Consider the following 23,985-nt stretch of genomic DNA (forward strand, 5'->3'; position numbering starts at 1 on the left):
AGCGCTAACGCAACTTAATTAACGCAAACATCAACTTAAAATTCAACATTTATCTTCGGCACAATAAACACTAAGTGCCGAACAGTATAAGTTAATTAAAAAAAATATTTAAATAATACGAGATTTAAATAAATGTTAGCACCGCAGGTTTTTGTAAACTGAAAGCAAAAAAGAAGCAAAGCTGTGGCTGTGATGCCTATGACCTTGCCTACATAAACTATTAATTGATATTGTTGTTGGTTTTTTGGAATAAGGAAAAATTACCAATAAAAAAGAAACAACAAACGTTTGATTTAATTCGTGGTGTGATACGCCCTCTTCAGAAGAGGGCTTATACAATGTATACGTATATTCACTTCTCTGATTTCTGTTTTTGTTTTTCACATGTCACATACGAAACTTTGAAAAGACTTGTTGAAAAAAATCTTAAATTACATAAAGACATATTATATAAAAAACGTGCCAGCGTTGTTTTTTGTCTTCACAAAGCCTCAAGAAGGATATTAAGTTTTCCTTTCTTCTCAATTCTTTCTTAGTTGTTTTTTTATTCTATATATGATGGCGACGAAACAAATTGGAAAACATAAAAAACGCAACAAAACATGCAGCGAAATGTTATTTTCAAAATGTCAATGAGAATTTTTAATGGAATTAATGGGTCCAAGTGATTTGGTATAAGTGATATTATAAGCGTACAAGTTAAGTGATATGAGAAATATTTTTGTGACAATTTTTCAATGAATTCTCAATTATTTTTTGTTTATATACAAATTAGTAATCTCTATGTGACAGGGGGAAGTGATTCTTAAGGTGGACGGTGAAGCTAAGCTATTCCATACACCATTTCATACCGATTGAGGTAAATTTGTTCTATAACAATAACTTCTAGGTTTAATTTTTAAGGAAGCCGTAGAAGTTTTATTTCTCAAAATGATAATTATATTATGATCATCAACATTTTTGAGTCATTAGATTATGTTTATACTGGTAGTTAAAAACAGAATGGTGGCATAATACTATGTTTACATTTACGAAATCCACTCGATTTCAACTGTCAATTCCATTGCGTATACGTCAAATTAAAACTCATCTGAAATCGATTGGATTTCATTTGACGTTTGAGCAATGGAATTGACAGTTGAAAGCGAGTGGATTTCGTAAATGTAAACATAGTATAAGTCAGGTTTACATATACATACAACAGTTTACTTTCATAAATTATTAGTATGACAGGCAGTGCGAATGTAAACGTAGCTCTAGTTTTATAAAATATACCATGGTACAATAATACAGGTAGCATTATCATGCCAGCTGATGGTAACATAATGTGTCAACTGCATTGAATTGATGTCAAATTTTGACACCTTATGTTACCAGCAATTGCCGATGCGGCTACCTGTGTATTTGTACCATGAAATATACCATATATTACTAGGCGTTTACACCAGACAATTTGTCTTGGAATACAACTCTAATTTCTAATTTCGTTACATTTGTCGGCTGTCCATCATTTCTGCACAGACATTCGGGTTAACAAATTTTTGCCATCATTGTAAAAATAGATGAGATATTAGTTGAAATATGTTGAAAACAAACGAACACAAATAAAAACAAAATATATGAATGGAAAACAAAAATAAATTCATAATTTTCATTTATAATTTTAAAACTGTTTTTGCAGGAAAGTTTTGGGTTTTTGACAATCAATATATGAACTCAACTGCCCTGTCATGGGTAAATGCAGGGTTAAATATTGCACAGTGACAATTATAGCGCATTTACATTAAACAACTGTTAGTTGTCAATTCTGTTGAATAATTAATTATGTATTTCCCCAAAACATGGGAACCTATGAAAAAAATTAACAATTTTTAAATAGATAAAAAATACTGTAGTCGGAAACTGCAACTTTTTACCACTACTGACGAAAAACCGTAAAAATTTAAACACAAAATTATGAATGAAAATTTGAAATAAACGTTGAACACGTTGAAACACTTGCGGTATTGGTAGGGGTTAGACACAAATTTACTATGGCCGGTAACTTACCGAGAAATTACGTTAATTATCGAAATTACAAGCAAATACAAATTTTCAATTATTGATAATTGTCGGTGTTTCTTCTATCTGACAAACATTCAATGGATTTACAATTAATGCCGTTTCTGTCATATCCCGATACTACTTCCAAAAATTACATGTCTTTAAATACAGCACTGATTTCTTGTGATTTATGTAAATGTAACTTTACCCTGAACACGGTCGAGACATGGTTACCTTCCACCTTTAAGAATGACGGATGATTACTATGGATTTCATGCAAATAATATCCTAAATGGTTTTGTAAAATTTTGAGTGAACAATGGCCTTTGTTAGTGTTACGTTTCTATAACTATATCTTTTTTCTTGTCAGTTATGAATGATTGAATGAATAAATACATTCTTTACGATTTAGAGTACGTGTAAGCATTACTTCGTGTTCGTGAAACGTAATTTGTTGTTTCCAATTTACTTTTCTTTTTGGGTGAGGGGTGTTTATTTAAACTAAAAGTGCTTTGTTGTTGTTGCTAAATATAAATTAAAAAAATATAAATCTACTTAAAATTTGCCCGGAGAAAAGGCTGTACATGCGGGGAATCTTGGGAATTCGAAATTATTTGTTTATTTTCGTATTGTGTTTTTATTCAGAGCGTCAACTATAATCAGCTGTTTTTGTTGGAGATCCATTTATTATGCATCGCGAAACAAAAAAATCTGTTGTTGTACATTCAAAATGTTTAAATTTGTTGTGTTTTTTCATGTTCAATTTAGAACAACTTCTTTCTACCTAACGTAGTATAGTTTACATTTACGAAATCCACTCGATTTAAACTGTCAATTCCTTTGTGTATACGTCAAATAAAATCTCATATGAAATCCATTGGGTTTCATTTGACGTTTAAGCAATGGAATTGACAGTTCAAATTGAGTGGATTCCGAAATGTAAACCTAGCATTAGCAATTGTACGATGGCCACAGTGTTAAACTTATAGTAGGTTTACAAATAGCCGAAATTAGCAAACTTAGGGGATTTATAGTACGTTTATATATAACGGGATTTAACAAACCCACTGGGTTTAAAATGTCAATTCCATTACATATACGTCAAAAAAATCCTCATAAGGAAGGTTAACCCTGCAAAAGGCTATAATATAAACATGGTCTTATGTTGTAAAATTCATTGCGTATACGTCAAATAAATTCTCATAAAGGAGGTTAAACCGGGAAATGACTCTAATAGTACGTTTACATAATAAAGTGGATTTATACTGTCAATTCCTTTGTGTATACGTCAAATTAACTCCAGTGGATTTCATTGGACGTTTAAGAAATGGAATTGACACTTGCAATCGAGTGGATTTCGTAAATTTAAACCTAGCATAATGTAAACTTGGAATAAACCATAACCATTAAAATGGAACATATGAAAGAACGTTGTTGGTTTTTGTCTTTTATTATTGACAGGCCAACGACAACGACAGGCCAACGCCAGTTTGAAAAAATTGAAATTGATCTTAATGCCTCATTTAGACTATTCATAAATCATCAACAGGATTTAATAAATCCAGTAAAAATCTTTCGGCATTTAGATATACCTTTTGGAGGATCTAAATGACAGTCAGCTGATTTTTGTTTATGTATTCTTTTGCATTCGCCACTAGAAACGTTTGGGGTCCTCTAAACAAATATGGGAAGTTAAAACAAATATCAAATAACTTTTTATTCAATTATTTCCTTATTTTAATTTCTGTTTTAATTGTTTTATTTTCTATTGCGTGGGAATTCTTGCAACTTTTGGTACTTTTCGAGCAACATGTTGCAACAAACAGAGTTGTATACGAGGATTTATTTCTGATTAAAAACAAATCCAATCGATACGAGGATTTATTTTTGCATGGTAAATATGGTAGGTTATGGCCAGATTTAGCAAATAAAACCTGATAATGCGCTAAATCCGTATAATGAGCTCATATCTAAATGGTCTATAATAAACAATTATAGTAGGTTTAGACAAGCATTTATTATTGTGATAATGCAATGTCACAATTTGTTTGATTTTATTAGATTTAGATATTTTTACACATATTGCGTCAAATAAATCGAGATATTGCACTTGATCATCCGTCTTCTATTTGGATAAATATAGTAAATCATGATGTTTAACATAGACAAGAAAAAATATAATAGTGCGTTTACATATAATTAGATTTAATAAGTCCACTGGATTTTAAATGTCAATTCAATTGCTTGTACGTCAAATAAATCTTCATAAAGAAGTAGATCCAGCAAAAAATCTAATGTAAGCTGGCCTAAATAGGGATCCCTATCTTTGATGACATTTTTTTGTCTATATAAGCCTTATGGATGATCTTGTAGGATTCAAGGAGAAAGGAATATTTAATTTTTAAATTGACAACTATTTATAGAAATGAGCCAACAGCTGTCGAGATATAAACATTTGCCCCGTTTTAGAACTTGCAAATACCTAGCAGTACGTTTAAGTTGTACTTGATTTAGTAAATCCAGTGGGTTTAAATTGTCAATGTCATTGTATATACCTACATCAAATAAATTCTCATAAAGAAGGTTAAGCCAGGAATAAGCTATAATGTAAACGTACTATAATATTTTTTTAAATAGTTTCTTAAATCGTAGTACATTGGACCGTATATTATACATATGTTTATGCTATAAATCATACGCCCTCATGTAGAGCCTTCTCTCCAATGTCATATCAAGAGAGAAATAAAACAAACAAATAAAAATTGAATAATTTACAAACGCTAACTACGAAGAATACCAAAAAATATATATAAAGAAAAACTTATAAAACTATAATAAAAAAGATTATTATATAGTATTCTTAAAATATATAAAGAAAGTAATTAAAAATTTAATAGTTTGGAATTATATATTAGGAGGGTTCATATGTTATAATTTTTGTTTTTTTTTCTTAGTAGTATAAGTATTAAGGATTTGTTGCTCTTACTTGAAAGACCGTTACGGTGGCCCATAGTATATTGTTGAAGTGTTTGCGATCACATTCACACTGTGGATGTTTGCTGATTATTTCGGGACATGTACACTCCCTTTCGAGACCCGTTTCGTCCATAAATTTACAAAACTTACCGCCGAACAGATACATGCCCAGTATGCTGTTGTTGGTTGTTGTCGTCGATGACGAGTTTTTAATTTTGAGGATTTTTGTGGTTTATTGTTTTTGTTGTAGTTGTTGGAGTAGTAGTTGTTATGTTGTTGTTGTTATTATAATTAATAATTGGTGGTTGTGGTGGTGAGTGGGTGGCACACACGCACAAAAAGTTTTGTTTTAGAAACACACACAAACACACGAGTTGTGGTGAACAATTTTGGTTACGTGGTGAGATTAGTGATGGTGGTACGAGAAAACGAAAGTTACGAGGTTACGAGTACAAGTATATAAATATTATTTAGTTGATTTAGTTTTTTTTTTGGTTTGTTTTTAAATTGATTTTGAATTTAGTTTTGTAAAGTATAGGTATTTTTGTTGTTGTTTTTTGTATGATAATATATAACAATGGTAGTAATAATAACAAAACAATTATACATAATATTTATATAGTATTTTATTATGACTTAAATAGTTAAATATTGTTAATATAGTACACAGGGAGTATTTCTTTTTGGGGAAATAATTTTCATAAAAAATAAAGGCCTCAACACATAAGAAGCATGGCATACTTGCTTAAGTCATATCTGGTAAATGACTAAAGACCAAGTTCGACCTAATTCAAATGTGATTCTGAAATCTTTTTATTAGGTCGAACTTGGTCATTAGCGAACTTCTCATGTGTCGCCTTGATTCTCAAAAATCAAAAAGGTGTTAAAAATCGATATTAGAACCCTAGTTCAATGGCAAATCGGAGGGCACACATATATATCTATCAACCGCAAGGTCTCTATTATACTATGTAAAGAAAAATGTCGAATAAACGTTTAATCATGTGTATGTAAACATGGATCAAAAACCAACTACAGCATCACTCATAAAACAGCTGATCTTCATACCAGTTGTCAAAATGCATTATTGTGAATAAAATCACATACAAAATGTAAAATGTATTATTGTGAGCAAATTTGACGTTTTGCATGATTTAATGTAACACCTTCGTATTCCACCATGCTCATAACCTTAATCTAGGTTTTAAATGTGACGGACCACATGTGCCGCGGACTTTAAGGGCCCGTTGTGCAACACGTTGCGCGTTGAAAACAACAACCACATGAAAAAAGTGTAACTGAAGCCAAGTTTGTTCTTGAAGTTTTCGTGTGGTTGTTTTAACGCAACACTCAACGGATTGTATGTCCGTTGTGACTCGCGTCACGTGTCAGAAATCACATATACATACATGAAAAATGTGTAAGTAATGCCAAGTTTGTTCTTGAAGTTTTCATGTAGTTGTTGAACCTCAACACTTAACGGTCCTTAACCCATTAGTGCATGAAGTTCCCTGGCGACTTTTATCCATACTTTTTGTTTGTTTTAGAATAGTAGTAAGATAAATAAAACATTTCAAGAACAACTTTTGTCATTTATAAATTATCGTATGTTTTACAGACCGTCCGTTAAATCGGACGCTATGTAATTAAAACACTTTGTGTGTGATATATTTTGTTACTGTTCTTGGTTTGGCGTTGTTTGTTGTATTTCAGATAAGTTCATTTACTCCTTTGACATCATATTTGGCTTTGATTGAAGTAAATCATGTCATATTTTACGTCGTAACGAAAATTATCAAGTTAACATATACTGAAAACAATGAATTTTAACATTTTTCTCATTTTTTGTAATAAACAAGCACTAAAAACTTGAAATTTGGTGGGATTCACTTCATAATTATAAATTGTGATATGTTTTCAATCATCCCAAACAGTTTTATTCAGTGCATCAGCCTACATAAGGAATTGGCGTAAGAAATAAAAACGTCCGTTTAAACGGACGCTATGCACTAATGGGTTAAAGCCCTCGGCACATACGGTCCGTTTAGTGACACGTTGGGACACGTGTTGTCCCAAAACAGTTAAATTATGTTTAACTTTAATGCGTCAGCCATATTGTTGTTTTTCAAAAAACTTGGCTTCACTTACACTTTTTTCATGTGGTTGTTGTAACGCAACGCACATCGCACCGTATGTGCCCGCAAAAATCTATAATATAAACGGGCTATTAATTATTTTATATATGGCAATATGTATAATATTGAGTGCTAATGTAAACTTAGACTTCATTAGTAAGGCCTCGGTTAAGGGCTGTTTACACCATCTATCAATGTCATATGAGCTGCCATTTCTTTCACCCATTCGACATTCTCTATGTTTGTCAAAATTGACGTCATCCATACAATTTTCAATTTGTGCGTTCATACCTGCAAGTGTTATTTTCGTATGACATAACCTAAAAATATAAAAACAGCTGTTTTTGTCATTATTTACATTTATTGTTGAGTTGCAATTTTGCGCAAATTTTAATTTTGGTTGAAGGAAACTGAATTGGTAGAATTGGTGTTTGGAGTTATAGAGGCATTCATGTTTTTGCCACCAAACAATCATTTCAAAGACGGCTTCTTTCGACCAATCTATCTAAAAATAACATTATAAACGCCATTTTTTTACTTTACTGAATATTTAAATATAAATACCTTTCCATTTTCTTTTTTTTTTAAAGATTTTGTTTTTCATTTTTTGTTTGAGAATGTCAGAAAACAGCTGATAAATTTATGTTTACATACGAGAATGACGTATCAAATAGAGCGCTCCCTAAATGAAAAAAATACATATGAGTTGCCAAATCATTTTGATAGATGAAAATTTTCATAGTGGTTACACTATGTGTACAACATTCGCAGGTAGAAAATTTGGCATCTCATACGACATTGATAGATGGTGTAAACAACCCTTTAGGGCTCGGCAATGTCTCCGTTGAGAGATATTTCATGTCACGCTTTGACGAAAATTAAATCTGGTGAACGGGAACGCAAAATGTGTAAAAGTGGTAAAAATTGTAAAAACTTTTTAGTTCTGGAACAGAGCTATCATGTTTAACCTTAAAGGGCCAAATACATTAGGTCCGTTGATTGCCATTTTTCGCGACAAAAACAACAACCACATGAAAAATGTGTAAGTGGTGCCAAGTTCATTCTTGAGGTTTTCATGTGCGGCACTCAACGGACCGTGTGTGCCGAGGCCTTAACGCCCAACCAGATTGTTGAGTGTCGTTTTACGCGTCAAAAACAACAACAACGTCGTCAAGTTCCTTCTTCAAGTTTTCATCTGTTGTTGCAAGTCCCAGTCCACACTAGCGCGAATTTCATTAAAAAATTCCATGAAGTTATGCGTTACTAGGCGTTTACACCAGACAGTTTGTCTTCAACTACAACTCTGATTTACTAACACATACATACATTTGTCGGATGTCTCTCAGCTGTCCATAAGTTTTTCACAGACAGTAGGGTTAACAAATTTTTGACATTTTTTTAAAAATGTATGAGATAATAATTCAAATGTGTTGAAAACAAAAGTACACGAGCAAAAACAAAATATGTGAACAGAAAACAAAAAGAAATCGACGATTTTTATTCATAATTTTAAAATTGTTTTTGCAGTTGCCTGGACGCCTACGTCACACAGGCACATTTTGGGGTTTTGACAATCAATACAACTGTCCTGTCATGTGTAAACGTAAGTTTACTAGGTCGAGTTCCATAGTAGAGTAAAATCATGAAAATGGTGTAGTGGGGAATTCGATCTAATACTATGTTTACATTTACGAAATCCACTCGATTTTGTGTATACGTCAAATGAAAACTCATCTGAAATTGATTGGATTTCATTTGACGTTTGAGCAATGGAATTGACAGTTGAAATCGAGTTGATTTCGTAAATGTAAACATAGTATAAGAACGCCTAATTTCATGAATTTTTTTAAATTAAATTCTCGCTAGTGTGGACCGGGACTATAGCGTGTTATGCTAAGACTATGTTTACATTTACGAAATCCACTCGATTTCATCTGTCAATTCCTTTGTGTATATGTCAAATGAAAACTCATTTGAAATCGATTGGATTTCATTTGACGTTTGAGCAATGGAATTGACAGTTGAAATCGAGGGGATTTCGTAAATGTAAACATAGTATAAGTTTACATTTACGAAATCCACTCGGTTTCAACTGTCAATTCCATGGCTCAAACGTCAAATGAAATCTCATCTGGATTTCATTTGACGTTTAACCTATGGATTTGGCAGTTGATATCGAGTGGATTTCGTAAATGTAAACCAAGCATTATAGCGTTTTTGCACTTATGACGATTAACCCATTGTAACTATTAAACCCAGTGGGTTAATCTTTGCTGTTGGCATTTACCACTAAAAGGGTTAAAGTGGACTTTTACTCACATTTTTATTTATTAACTTCATCGAAGAAAATTGTGTGAAATCTTAATTCTTTCCGCATATTTTATATGTTCTCATCTTAATTTGACCTTTTATGTCATTTGTTCTTTACAAAACAATGATTTACTCTTTTATCCATATTTAAAACACAAATGAGTAGAGGTGTTTTTTTTTTTGTACACACAGAATACAACACTGTACTTTTGGTGGATTTGTGTCTGATTTAAAATAAACCCAGTCCTCAATTTTGTAATTTTTGTTCCTTCTTCAAGTTTTCATCTGTTGTTGCAAGTCCCAGTCCACACTAGCGCGAATTTCATTAAAAAATTCCATGAAGTTATGCGTTACTAGGCGTTTACACCAGACAGTTTGTCTTCAACTACAACTCTGATTTACTAACACATACATACATTTGTCGGATGTCTCTCAGCTGTCCATAAGTTTTTCACAGACAGTAGGGTTAACACATTTTTGACATTTTTTTAAAAATGTATGAGATAATAATTCAAATGTGTTGAAAACAAAAGTACACGAGCAAAAACAAAATATGTGAACAGAAAACAAAAAGAAATCGACGATTTTTATTCATAATTTTAAAATTGTTTTTGCAGTTGCCTGGACGCCTACGTCACACAGGCACATTTTGGGGTTTTGACAATCAATACAACTGTCCTGTCATGTGTAAACGTAAGTTTACTAGGTCGAGTTCCATAGTAGAGTAAAATCATGAAAATGGTGTAGTGGGGAATTCGATCTAATACTATGTTTACATTTACGAAATCCACTCGATTTTGTGTATACGTCAAATGAAAACTCATCTGAAATTGATTGGATTTCATTTGACGTTTGAGCAATGGAATTGACAGTTGAAATCGAGTTGATTTCGTAAATGTAAACATAGTATAAGAACGCCTAATTTCATGAATTTTTTTAAATTAAATTCTCGCTAGTGTGGACCGGGACTATAGCGTGTTATGCTAAGACTATGTTTACATTTACGAAATCCACTCGATTTCATCTGTCAATTCCTTTGTGTATATGTCAAATGAAAACTCATTTGAAATCGATTGGATTTCATTTGACGTTTGAGCAATGGAATTGACAGTTGAAATCGAGGGGATTTCGTAAATGTAAACATAGTATAAGTTTACATTTACGAAATCCACTCGGTTTCAACTGTCAATTCCATGGCTCAAACGTCAAATGAAATCTCATCTGGATTTCATTTGACGTTTAACCTATGGATTTGGCAGTTGATATCGAGTGGATTTCGTAAATGTAAACCAAGCATTATAGCGTTTTTGCACTTATGACGATTAACCTATTGTAACTATTAAACCCAGTGGGTTAATCTTTGCTGTTGGCATTTACCACTAAAAGGGTTAAAGTGGACTTTTACTCACATTTTTATTTATTAACTTCATCGAAGAAAATTGTGTGAAATCTTAATTCTTTCCGCATATTTTATATGTTCTCATCTTAATTTGACCTTTTATGTCATTTGTTCTTTACAAAACAATGATTTACTCTTTTATCCATATTTAAAACACAAATGAGTAGAGGTGTTTTTTTTTTGTACACACAGAATACAACACTGTACTTTTGGTGGATTTGTGTCTGATTTAAAATAAACCCAGTCCTCAATTTTGTATGGAAAGTGTGGTCAAATTTGACTGGATTAGCTATATTTTAATATTGTATATTTTCCTCGAAATAAATATAACATTTCAACGTATGTATATGTAAACCTAGCTTTAGCATCTTACATTGAACTAGGGTTCTATGGATCGATTGTTTTATTAATTATTTGGGGATGTTTCTATACTGCGAATTGTTTTTGTGTTTTTTGTTGTTTTTTTATAATACTAGTCACACAATGAATCCTGCTAAATATATTTACAAAATCTCAGATGTTAATTATGGCAGCAAAGTGTCCTAGACGTTTTGTTTTTATTTGGTAGGGGTATTTGTTTTGTTTTATTTCAAATGGCATTGGTGGAATCAATGGAATGTGTATGGGGTTGGGGAGTCCTAAAAGTGGTGTGTTTGAGAAGTGAGTGGTTTGTAGATAGATTTGAAATATTGCTAATTTATGACGATTTATAGTGACTTTTAGAAAATTATAGCTGATAGACAGATAGTGTGGGGGTGAAGTTATGAGGACGCTCAAATGCACATGAATTTAGATGATTTAGCATGCAACAACAAATACACAAAATTGTACATTTTCAAAGAAAAAACAAGCAATACGAATTGTATAAAACATGTTATATTTTCCACATGCCTGGAATACAATTCAATATATTTTACTTACCTGATTTCTAGATAGACTTATTCATTTATACCTACATTCATTCTAATAGCCCAGGAGTACAGGAAATATTTATTTCGGGGTGAAATGGTTTGGGGTTACTCAAACTAACTACTTGGGGGAGGGGATTTGAAATTCTATGGCACGGCTTCTAATGGTCTAAACTAGTTCAAACCCTAATTGAATTCGTAGCACTGTAATTTTCTTTCTCTTTGCGTTAATTCCACGTATCATTTTATTTTGGTCTTGTACACAGAACACACCACAAATTAAAATTCAAGCCCTTCGAGAACTAAAAAAACAAACTCAAGCATGAACAAGCAAACTGAGGAATAAAGGTAATTTATCATTTGTTTCGAGGAAAAACAGAAAATGAAATAATTAGGATAAGGTCCGATCATTCACAGTACATGGCTAGGCACATATACATGCCAAATAACAACAAAAAATGACATTTATCACATTCATTCAAAGGATAAAGAACGTTAGGAAAAAATAAACAATAAAGTTGGTAACAAAATAAAGTCAAACTTAGTGGTAAACATAACCTAAGACTTAAAACCAAAAATTAATTTTAAATTATTTTAAATAGCAAAACAAATTTTATTGTGAAAGTTTCAAAAAGATTTTTAAGAGTTCTCATATTTTTACTTGTTAGAAATACTATTTTTAAATTGTTATATAGTTTTAAGTTTTAGGTGATATTGTTATTTTATGTTTATTTATAGAGAGAGATGTATGTAAGCAATGTATGAGATATATAAGGCTATTTATTTAAATTGTTTATATATGCATTATTTGCTTTAATGTTTTTTTGTTTTAACAACTTTGATCATCTACCTGAAACACTGTGACCAGCGCCCACAGCAGGCTGTCGAAATTTTTGCGATCACATATCCGGTCCGAGTCAATTGTTTCGCAGAATTTACATCCAAATAGATTCATGCCAAGTATACTATAAAAATTCATGTTCGATTCGTTTGTTTTTTTTTTTTTTTTGTTTTGAGATCGAATTATTAACGTTATATGAAATATATTAATTTTTACGTATTATTTTACGTTTTGTATTTCATATATTTTTTTTATAAAATAAAATATTCAAAATATATAAGTATATGAAAAACATATACATAAATACATATGTGTATGTTAACAAGTAAATAAACATATTATTAATAGATAAATAAATGTGTTTTTTTTTAATTTTCAATTTAGTTTTTATTATTTTTTAAGTTTTATTTTAGTTTTTAATTTCAATTTAATGAATGTTTTATTTTTTGTTTTTTTAAGAAAGAATTAGTTTGTTATGACAAACAAAATAAGTGGGGAAAGTAGGAAAGAAATAGAGAGAGAAAGAAGAAGAAGAGATATATGTTTGAAAATAACTTATTTTTTAAATAGTGTAAGCGTTTTCCTCTTATTAAGGGCTAAGCAATTTTATTGGTATTTTTTTTTTTTTTGTTTATCATTACCAAGGCCTAGAGAGGGTCGGCCACTCAGAATTCTGTTAACAACTTTTGACAACAAACATAATAGATTTTACATTATTGTGATTTGAGTTTCTTTGTATTTTAAATCACAATAATGTTTTGGCAACAAACATAATAATCAGGTGGGCTTATTGGCCGACCTTGTATAGGCCTTGATCATTACCCTTTAGGCCCATACCTATATAAGTCCGTATACCCAGGGCGTGTGTGGTGAAAAAAGTAGAACACATGTATTCTTATGAGAACTACCGAAATACGTCGAGCGTATACTTTTTGTAAGTTGAAAAAATTTAACTTTGACAGAAAGTTATTGTTTGTATGTGTGTTCTGTATTTTAAAAACAAAACCCCAACAAACATGAAATACAATTCATTGCAAAGGTAAATTATTTGTTTTACGAATGAAAACATTTAAGTATGTTTCGGTCGCGGATTTTGTGTTTTAAATGTGATTTTGTTATTGGTTGGTGAATAATTTTTGTACGTCGCGCTGAGAGTTAGGTATAGCTGTTATTGTTCTTACATAGTTACCCAGCAAAATAAATTGGAAGTAGTGCAATGTAGACTAGTTCTTTCACGGCATGTTTTTATGCAGTTCAAACGGAGTCGTGAAAAAGGCTCCATTCCTCACATTTTAACCGCATTTGGATGCAATCCAAAGAATCATATCCATTTGTCACATTTTAACTACATCCGGAGGCAGTTCAACGGAGTCGTGAAAAAGGCACTCCAATTCTTTACAATTTAACAGCATCCGGATGCAGTGCAAACGGAGTCGTGAAAAAGGCACTCCGTTCACTACATTTTATTAGCAGTTGTTAGAGATCCCTACATGTACATAAATCAGTTTGTACATCTCTACAGGCAGCGGAATACATTTCCAAAAAGAGATAATCGTGTTAATATTTCCAAACATTTGTTAATACAAACTGAATAATATTTAATTTGTGAACATTTTTCCGGTAACTCACGAGAAGAAAATTTCCCAATGGAGTGCTGTTGGAGTACATGTCGAAATCTTAACTGGTGATGGGAAGACAATATCAAACCCATTTAGCAGATGAAGCAAAAGCACTTAAGCTTGGATTAAATGAAGAGCGGAGGAAACACACATGTTTGCGATTGAATTCAATAGAGAATTTTCATAATTTGTGTTAATTTAATAAAGTTATTAATATTTTTGTTTTACACAAATAATAAATGTATTTTATTTTGTTATTCAAAACATGTGCTCTGGACTGCCTCCTATTCTACCCCAAAGGGTCAGTTAAAATGCAATGCCAAAGGGTCAGTTAAGATGCAGTGCCAAAGGTTCAGTTACAATGCAATGCCAAAGGGTCAGTTAAAATGCGGTGCAATGGAGTGCCTCTTTCCGGGGTCACTCCCTTGTAAAAATCATGAGTGAAAATGCATAATTTGATGCACTTCCAAATCACTTGTACATATCATTTAACTGCCTCTTTGGAGGCAAACTTTTCGCTGGGTAACAATACATTTATGACTATATTAACTATATTTTTTCCACATGTATGACATCAGCTGGTCTGTATATTAGTATACCCAAAGTGATAACATACATACATGTAAAAAAGCATATAGTGTGATATATCTAGAGTTGGGCAATCTCGTTCCTTTTACGGTTCGATCTTTTCCGTTCCGTTCCGCAAAAGGAACTAGGTCGTTCAGTTAGTTCCATAGTTCCTTTTAGTACCAACTTTTATATGTATACCCACACTCATACTCGTTCACTCAGTTCATATCGTTCGTGCTTCTTCTTCATCAAAACAAAAGAAAACTACATTTTTTCGGCTTTCTTCATGGTAGTTTACAAATATTTCAAACAAATATACAATCGTTTTGTTAATTAAAAATACTTCAATTGTTTTTTTTTAATTCGGCAAAGATCAGTTTAGAAGAAATGAAAAACGAAATGACACTATGAGATTTCTTATTCACTAATAGAAGACAGGGAGAGGAGAGAGACAACTGATGTTAAATGAACTGATGGAACTAACTGAAAGAGAAGAGCGAAAAGAATGGGAAAAAACGAACGAGGGAGCAAAAGGAACTAGCTGAACCGCATAGTCGGACCTAGTACCGGTCGTTCCTTTTGTGGAGTAGTTCCTTTAAACTAGTTCGTTCCGGAACGACCCAACTCTAGATATATCCATTACAAATAAACCACGAATAGAAAACAAGACGACCTATTATTACATTTCCATGCGAAGCACAAAGTTAGGTGCATGACACAATAATACACGTACAACGGCAAAAACAGCTGATTATCACACTAGTTGTCAAAATGCATTATTGTGAATAAAATCACATATATGGTACATGGTGGAATAAGAAGGTGCTACATCAAAGCTTCGTTCCAGAACTAAAAAGTTTTTACACATTTAACACATTTTTACTCGAAATGCGTTCCCGTACACCAAAAAAGTTGCAACATTTTCACTTCTCTTTGAACAAAAATGGCGCTGAATAGCTTTCTCTTTAGAAACTTTTTACACGACAAATTTGAGGGAGCAAAAATGTGCAACATGTTTGCCGCATTCCGATTGGCTGACACGCTGACTTTGACATTAGTTCCAGATTTTTTGACGTTTCTGCCATTTTACCGTTCCCGTACATTTTGAAAAAATGTGTTCGTTGAACTCATTTTTGACAGTTTTCTTTTTTGAACATTTTACCATTAAAAAAGTACTGGAACGAAGCTCAAATCATGTCAAACGTCACATTTGCTCACAATAATGCATTACTGTGAATTCCTTGTATACATTAGCTTTGTTCCCGTACTTTTTAATAGTAAAACTCGTAAAAGAGAGAAAGAGAGCAAAATTTTTGCCACACAAAAGTTTTTTCAAAAAGTTCCGGAACGCAAAAGTGGAAAAAACGTCAAAAAATCTGGAACAAATGTCAAAGTCGGCGTACCAGCCAATCAGACACCGGCATTCATGTTACTATTTTTTACACGCTCAAATTTGTCGAGTAAAAAGTTTCTAAAGAGAGCGTCATTCAGCGCCATTTTTGTTTACAACTTTTTTGTGTACGGGAACGGGTTTTCGGGTAAAATGTGTAAAAGTCGTAAAAAATGTTTAGTTCTGGAACAAAGCTATTATTGTTATTGATGTAACACCTTCTTATTCCACCATGGTTAGGTGTTTTTAATACGATATTATCTATAGAAAAAACTAGCTATCGATATTGAATTATTAAAAAATAATCTATTTTATAGTACGTTTATATATAACCGGATTTAACAAACCCACTGGGTTTCAAGTGTCAATTCCTTTGCGAATACGTCAAATAAATTCTCATTAAGATGGTTAACCCTACAAAAGCCTATAATATAAACATGGCCTTACCGATAGTGCCATCGATTTTTGTCAGCTCTAATCGGCACATACAGTCCGTTTTAAGTCGCGTCACGCGTCAAATTCAACAACCACATAAAAATGTGGAAGTGACGCCAAGTCTATTCTTGAACGTCTTTATACCCCGGTTACACTTAACCGGATTTACCCAGTGGGTTTGGGTTTCAAATGTCAATTTCATAGCGAAAATGTCAAATAAATCCTCATGAAGTGGTTAACCCGGCAAAAAGCTCTAGTGTAACCGTGCTGTTATAGACATTTTGCGGATCGTTGAACAAATATGGAAAATTGAAACAAACATTTCATATAATTTTCGATTCCCTTCTTTTATTTTCTGTTGTTGCATTTAGGAAAATGTGAACAACCTGCACGTGAGATTCTTCCAACCTTTTGTCCCGGGCAACACTACAGAATTTCATTGAAATTTTAATATGAAATTATGCGTCTCTAGATCGACGTCCATAGTAGAGTAAAATCATAAAATTGCTGTAGTGGAATTCGATTTAAGAACACCTAATTTTATGAAATTTTTTAATGAAATTCACGCTAGTGTGGACCGGGACAGTTGACTTCATGTATTGATTGTCAAAATCCCAAAACTTGCCTGTGTGACGTAGGCGTCCAGACAACTGCAAAAACAGTTGTAAAATTATGAATGAAAAATCATCGATTTCGTTTTGTTTTCCGTTCACATATTTTGTTTTTGTTCATGTTATATTGTTTTCAACACATTTCAATTATTATCTCACACATTTTTAGAAAAAATGTCAAAAATTTGTTAACCAGGCTGTCTATGAAAAAATGATGGACAGCTGGAGGACAGCCGACAAATGTATGTATGTGTTAGTAAATCAGAGTTGTATTTGAAGACAAAACAAATCTGGCTGATTATGACAGGATGTAGCAGATAAATCCCTATAATGTGCTAAAACCGTCTAATGACTCTCATAGTAAGTTTACATATAACCGGATTTAATAAACCCACTGGGCTTCAAATGTCAATTCCATTGCATATACGTCAAATAAATCTTCATAAAGAAGGTTAATAGTACGTTTATATACAACCGGATTTAACAAACTCACTGGGCTTCAAGTGTCACTTCCGTTGGGTATACGTCAAATAAATCATCATAAAGAAGGTTAACCCTGCAAAAGGCTGTAATATAAACCGGCTATTACTTAAACGGCCTATTAGAGCTGGCAAAAAATCGATGGTACTATCGATAATATCGATTATTCTTTAAAAATACAATATCGATGGAGAGTTTTGTCTATCGATATTATCGGATTAAAAACCCGTAACCTAAAATTCACAGAAATTAATAGAAATTCGCAACTTTTCGTTTTTGTGGATGTAAGAAAGTAAGTTGGTAGTCACACGTACAAATTTTTCGAAAATGTAAAATGTATTTTTATTAAATAAAAGCAATTGTTTTTTCTCCTTTTTGATTTCTGTGAACTATTTGTGCAAACTGTCAACAAAAACGTAGACATTTCCGACATTTTCATTTCCAAATTAATCGTGGTGACAAATTAACGATAATATCGATAGCAATCGATTTTTTAAACTATTATATCGAAAATATCTAATGTTGGGAATATCGATGGTTTGTCAGCTCTACCTATTACATCGAAAACGCATTTAATGCTTGGTTTACATTTACGAAATCCACTCGATTTCAACTGTCAATTCCATAGCTCAAACGTCAAATGAAATCTCATCTGGATTTCATTTGACGTTTAACCTATGGATTTGACAGTTGAAATCGAGTGGATTTCGTAAATGTAAACCAAGCATTACATTTGCTCTTAAAACAAGTTTTTTCTTTGGGAATTTACGTAATTTATTAGACAGATATTCTATGGAATTGAAATTTAAGTTCTTGTTGTTGTTGACACATGTTTAATAAAACACGTTAGATGTAAATTGTGTTTAACAGGTTTTATAAAACCTGCGTCATTTAGCTTGCCAATTCCTTAAATACTCGTTTTTAAACCATAAAACTTGCTTAGCCCTTCTTATACTATTGCTTGCAGCAAACATATAATAAAACTCTTTAATGGATAAATAATGTATGATTATAAAACATGCCAATATATAATTTTGATGCCATATATTAAAATAAAACTTGATGAATTTATTGATGAATATTAATTTTGTTATTTAGTTTCTTTAAAGGTTGATTTTCTCATAATTTTAATAAAAATATAAAACAATGTCTATATAGTAAAATTGTTTAATACTTATTTTGCAACAAAAGCAGCAATAAGTAATAGTAAACGATTGTTTATTAGTAGTAATTATATAATAGAAAAGGAACATTTATTAATGTAACGAATTGGTGTGATCACAGTGTAAGATATTATATGTTTAAAATGTAAATAGCAATTAAGGGCATGTACAATAGCATGATAAATATCTTTATTTTGATTTATTTGCCAAGAAATATAAGTCAATATTGTATATAAAATAAATCATAAGAGAGAGTTTATCATAAAATGGTAGCTAGTGTAAACACATTATAAAGCTTTAATTATTTTTCAAATTAATTGTTCTTTTATTTAAGGAAATTGTAGTTCGCAATAGTTGCAATAATAAAAATTGCGTGATATATTATGTTGATGTTGTTGACAGTTGCTTCATCAATTGTCTTATGTCAAAAGTTAAGGTGCAATAGCGCGTTTAAACTATGAAGGACGAGTGCATTATCTTGATTGATTGAAAACATATGTCAAATAATTTGGAGATAGAAATCACGTAATGAACGTTAGGTTATAGTAAGTTTACATTTACGAAATCCACTCGATTTCAACTGTCTATTCCATTGCTCAAACGTCAAATGAAATCGAATCGATTTCAGATGAGTTTTCATTTGACGTATACGCAAAGGAATTGACCATGGTGGAATAAGAAGGTGTAACGCCAAAAACAGCTGATCTTCATACCAGTTGTCAAAATACGTTATTGTGAATAAAACCACATACAAAATGTAAACAAGCAATTCACAGTAATGCATTATTGTGAGCAAATTTGACATGATTTGATGTAACACCTTCTTATTCCACCATGGAATTGACAGTTGAAATCGAGTGGATTTCGTAAATGTAAACCAAGCATAAACGTAATGTAAAGATTTTAATTTAACAATTTATCGTCGATTGCCCGCCGTTTTCGTTGTGTTCATAGTATATATATCTTACAATGTGAACAGCCCTTAGGCTACGTTTACTTTAGTATTTGTTATCATGATTGATTATGATGATCATGAAGATTTATTTGACGTATAGATAACGGGATTTACACAAGAGTTTTTTTAACACGATAAAGTATCCTCTCACGATTTATATCTCAAAATAGTGCGAGTATTATAATAATGGAAGTTAATGTAAACGTAACCGTTCTTGGCATTTTGAAATAATGAGTATAGTAAGTAGTACTAATAGTTTTAATAGTAATAATAACAACAGGATACGATAGTAATCGAAGAATTTGTTTCTTTATTTTACTTTTACTTGAAAATTAAATGATTTGCTTTGAAAACAGAAACTACTACTTTTACTTGAAGTTACAACAATGATCTAAGCTATATGTATGTATGTATCTATCTATAGAGGTTAATAACTTAGACTAACTCAATTACGCTCTACTTTTTTTCCAAATCGGCAAGCCAATCAATCAATCGCTTATAAAGCAATTCATTTGTGGTTATGGTTATATTATTTTGTTATTTATGTTGTTTTCATTTTATTTTTTGGATAAATAATTTAGTTTGTTTATTTTTTATATCACTTCTTTACGATAGAAAGCTAAATCTAATGCTAAATATTACACACAATAAATTAGTTTAGTTTATACTTCAAATGGAACTAAATGAGCAGTGAATTGAGCTGAAAACACAGTTTTTTTAAATACGATAACGAGAGAATTATTGAGTAGTAGTTGGTAATTGTGTGTTAAAGACGAGACGAGAGACAGATAGAGATAACGAGAGCGAAAGTACAAGTAATGTGTTGCCATATGTAGAGTAATTTGTGAGGAAATCTTAAACAAAGAACAATTAAATGTGTAATAGGATAGGACAGATAGAGGACAGAGAAAGAGAGTTAGGGTAAATAAATGTGTGTGTATTTGTAAATGGTGTTTTAACATAGTTTCATAATTTCAAACGAGGAAAATATTTGCCACTCAGACACAATCAAAGTGAAAGAGATACTCAGAGAGTTGGAGATAGTTTTAATAGAGAATCAGTGTGTGGATTAGTGGGTGGATATAAGCAACACGAAGGTGTAAATTATTAAATTTGTGTTCCATATCACAGAGCAAAGTGACGGACTTCGTGTATGTGTGTGAGAAACGGTGTTTGTGTTTTAATGCAGGTGAGAAATTTTTTGTCAATGCTCATTTTATTACACAATTCGTAAGAAAAAATACCATTAAATATATATTCGGGAGAGAGAGAAGATCAACACATTGGGATATCTTGTATTGAGAGAGAATTTTGAGATTCATAAAAGTTTTCAAAGAATTGAACAAATTTAAAATGTAAATAGTATTAACTACTAAGTTTTGGTGTACAGATGTTTTTGGAAGAATGATAGAATTTTTGGAAAAGGAAGGTATAAGTTGTTGTGTAATTCTTGAATGTTTGTGATGCAGGATTGTGAGGAGGAGAAAGGTTTTTTGGCTTAAGGACAGCATGACATATGTTTGTATGTAATGTCCTATTTGATGTACACATTCAATGAGGAGTGTACGAAGTTGTTTGGTCTTAGGAGAGACTTGGATTAGGAGTAAGGTTCATGAATTACGTAAATAATTTAGTGAATGACTATGCAACCTTAATAGGCCAATTAGTACCTAACAAAATAGTCTATATGTTATTATTTGTCTATACTACTTTCATTGCTTTAAATGGTGGGAGTGGTAACTACAAGAAGTGGTTTCTGGTAGAACTTGGTACAGGCGTGAACAAAAGTATGTGTTTGGGCGCCAAAGAGATCACGGCATCAGTGAAATGTAATAACTAACGCAATCGTTTTTGCAAGATCTATCTACAAATCGAATTTGATTGAAAATCCATCAATTTATTCACAATAACAACGATTTTGACAGATTGGGTGAAATCAGCTGGCCTTTTTAGTCACGGTCCACACTAGAGTGATTTCATTGAAAAAATTGCATGAAATTATGCGTCTCTAGATCGACTTCCATAGTAGAGTAAAATCATAAAATTGCTGTAGTGGGGAATTCGATTTAAGAACGCCTAATTTCATGAAATTTTTTAATGAAATTCACGCTTGTGTGGACCGGGACATATGCCACATTATTAGGTCTGTACCATGGCACAATAATAAGGTACAGCCATGGTACAATAAGAAGGTACAGCGCCAAAAACAGCTGATTTTCAGATAAGTTGTCAAAATGCGTTATTGTGAATAAAATCTCATACAAAATGTAAACAAGTAATTCACAGCACTGCATTATTGTGGTCAAATTTGACGTTTGGTATGATTTGATCTAACACCTTCTTATTCCACCATGGGTACAGCGCCAAAAACAGTCGATTTTCAGACTAGTTTTCAAAATGCATTATTGTGAAAAAAAATCTCATACAAAATGTAAACAACAATTCACAGCAATGCATTATTGTGATCAAATTTGACGTTTGGTATGATTTGATGTAACAACTTCTTATTGCACCATGGTCTGTACGATAGCCCAAAAATTTTGTGCAAATTCGTACAAAGTTTTACTGAATGATGTTCGATAACAAAATTGTTCAGTAAAAGAGAGCGAGTTTGGAGAGATTTTTAGAGAGTTCTGTGACTGAGAACTTGCAAATTTTTGCTGCGAAAATAGGTACAAACTTTTACAAAATGCTGTTCGATAACAAACTTGATCAGTAAAAGAGAAATGAGAAGTACTTGCAAGAACTTGCAAATACTTTTTACTTGCGAAGTTATCGAATAGGCCTAATGTGTCCCGTAAAAATTTGTAAGTTTGGCTGACTTTTAATCAGCTGTTCAATGTAAACAACTTGAAATGTTAACATTTTCGACCAAGAAAATTTCACAATTTCATTTTTTTTTTTACTTTCTAAAGCGTTGTGAATAGGATTATTGCTTTAAATAAGTAAAATGCAATTTTAAATTTTATGTTTTTGTTTCATTTGGTTTAAAATATCAATAGAAACGAAAACAATTTTCACACATTTTCGGAAACAGCTGACTTTCTTGCAAGTTCTTACAAAATGTTGTTCCATAACTTTCTGCAATTTTTCTTGCTTGAGAGAGTAAAATTCACAGAGAGAATTGCTGGAACTTGATGAGTAATTATTGATGGGAAAGTTATCGTACAGACCTATTGCTGCATCATGGTTTGTTGTGTTGCCACCATGGCGCAATTACCAAGGTAGATGCATCGACGAATCGCTCCAACAAAAACCACCTTGGTATACACCTAGAATGTAAACATTTGTTATGTTTATGTATGAGAATTCAATATACAACAGTTCAAGTTCGATCAGCTGGGCTGATGCATCTACCTAGAACTATCTACTGCCGTGTAAAGTTATTGACTTAACAGGCTATATAAAGGCAAGCAGGATATCCTTTTATATGTTTCCACATTTAATTCCTATAGTGGAATTCTGTACCTCTTTTTTTTTGAGTTACTGACAAAAATCGCTAAAAATAAAATGGTTATAATGTCGGTAATTAATGAAATTTTCTGTAAGTTAACAACCAAAATAAAGTAATCGCTAATTCCTACCAATAGCAACAGTGTTGTCAACTTTTATTGATACTTTTCATTCATAATTTTCCGTTTTAATTTTACCGATGTTTGTCGGTAACTTAAAAAAGGGTTACAGAATTCCATAACCGTTCATAACATTCCGAATATATTTGTCATGAATCTACCTGCCGAGGGCCGATTTAGTGATCTCGCCGAAATTGGACTACGTTGTAGTACGTTTTCATTTTCTACATCAAGTGGATTTTAAAATGTCATTGCGTATATGTCAAATAAAATCCACCGGATTTTAGATGATTTTTTGTTTGACTTATATCCAATGGAATTGATAGTTGAAATCCACTCGATTTCGTAAATGTAAACGTACTTTTAGGCATGTACGTTGTTTTTGTATCTAAAATATCTTCCCGACACCAACTTTACTTTTGTTTTCATGATTGTTCAAAGTCGTACCAGAAACCTCTTCCTTTTAAGGACATAATAATATGTATATACACACTTCTTAATTTATTACTTTTCTGCTTTTAGAACAGGTATTTGGGGGACAGACACCTTAAATGATATTCAAAGGTTACTGAGTTTCA

At 31.9% G+C, this 23,985-nt stretch overlaps 1 protein-coding gene across 8 annotated transcripts in view; it reads right to left on the minus strand.

Moving 5' to 3' along the window:
- Positions 1 to 23,985, minus strand: part of Ca-alpha1T (Ca[2+]-channel protein alpha[[1]] subunit T) — a 257,504-nt gene that overhangs the window by 16,283 nt on the left and 217,236 nt on the right. For 6 of the 8 annotated variants that reach the window (XM_073979063.1, XM_073979060.1, XM_073979062.1 and 3 more), the window contains one exon: positions 5,030 to 5,195. In XM_073979063.1, coding sequence (XP_073835164.1) covers positions 5,030 to 5,195 — 166 coding nt within the window. Of the gene's footprint in view, positions 1 to 5,029; positions 5,196 to 12,621; positions 12,737 to 23,985 lie in introns of all 8 variants that reach the window. The other 2 variants (XM_073979065.1, XM_073979064.1) reach the window with 1 other exon arrangement.

The sequence above is a fragment of the Musca autumnalis genome, unplaced genomic scaffold (genome assembly GCF_047663935.1).
Source record: "Musca autumnalis isolate F117 unplaced genomic scaffold, ASM4766393v1 scaffold_3, whole genome shotgun sequence".
In the NCBI taxonomy this organism is placed as follows: domain Eukaryota; kingdom Metazoa; phylum Arthropoda; class Insecta; order Diptera; family Muscidae; genus Musca; species Musca autumnalis.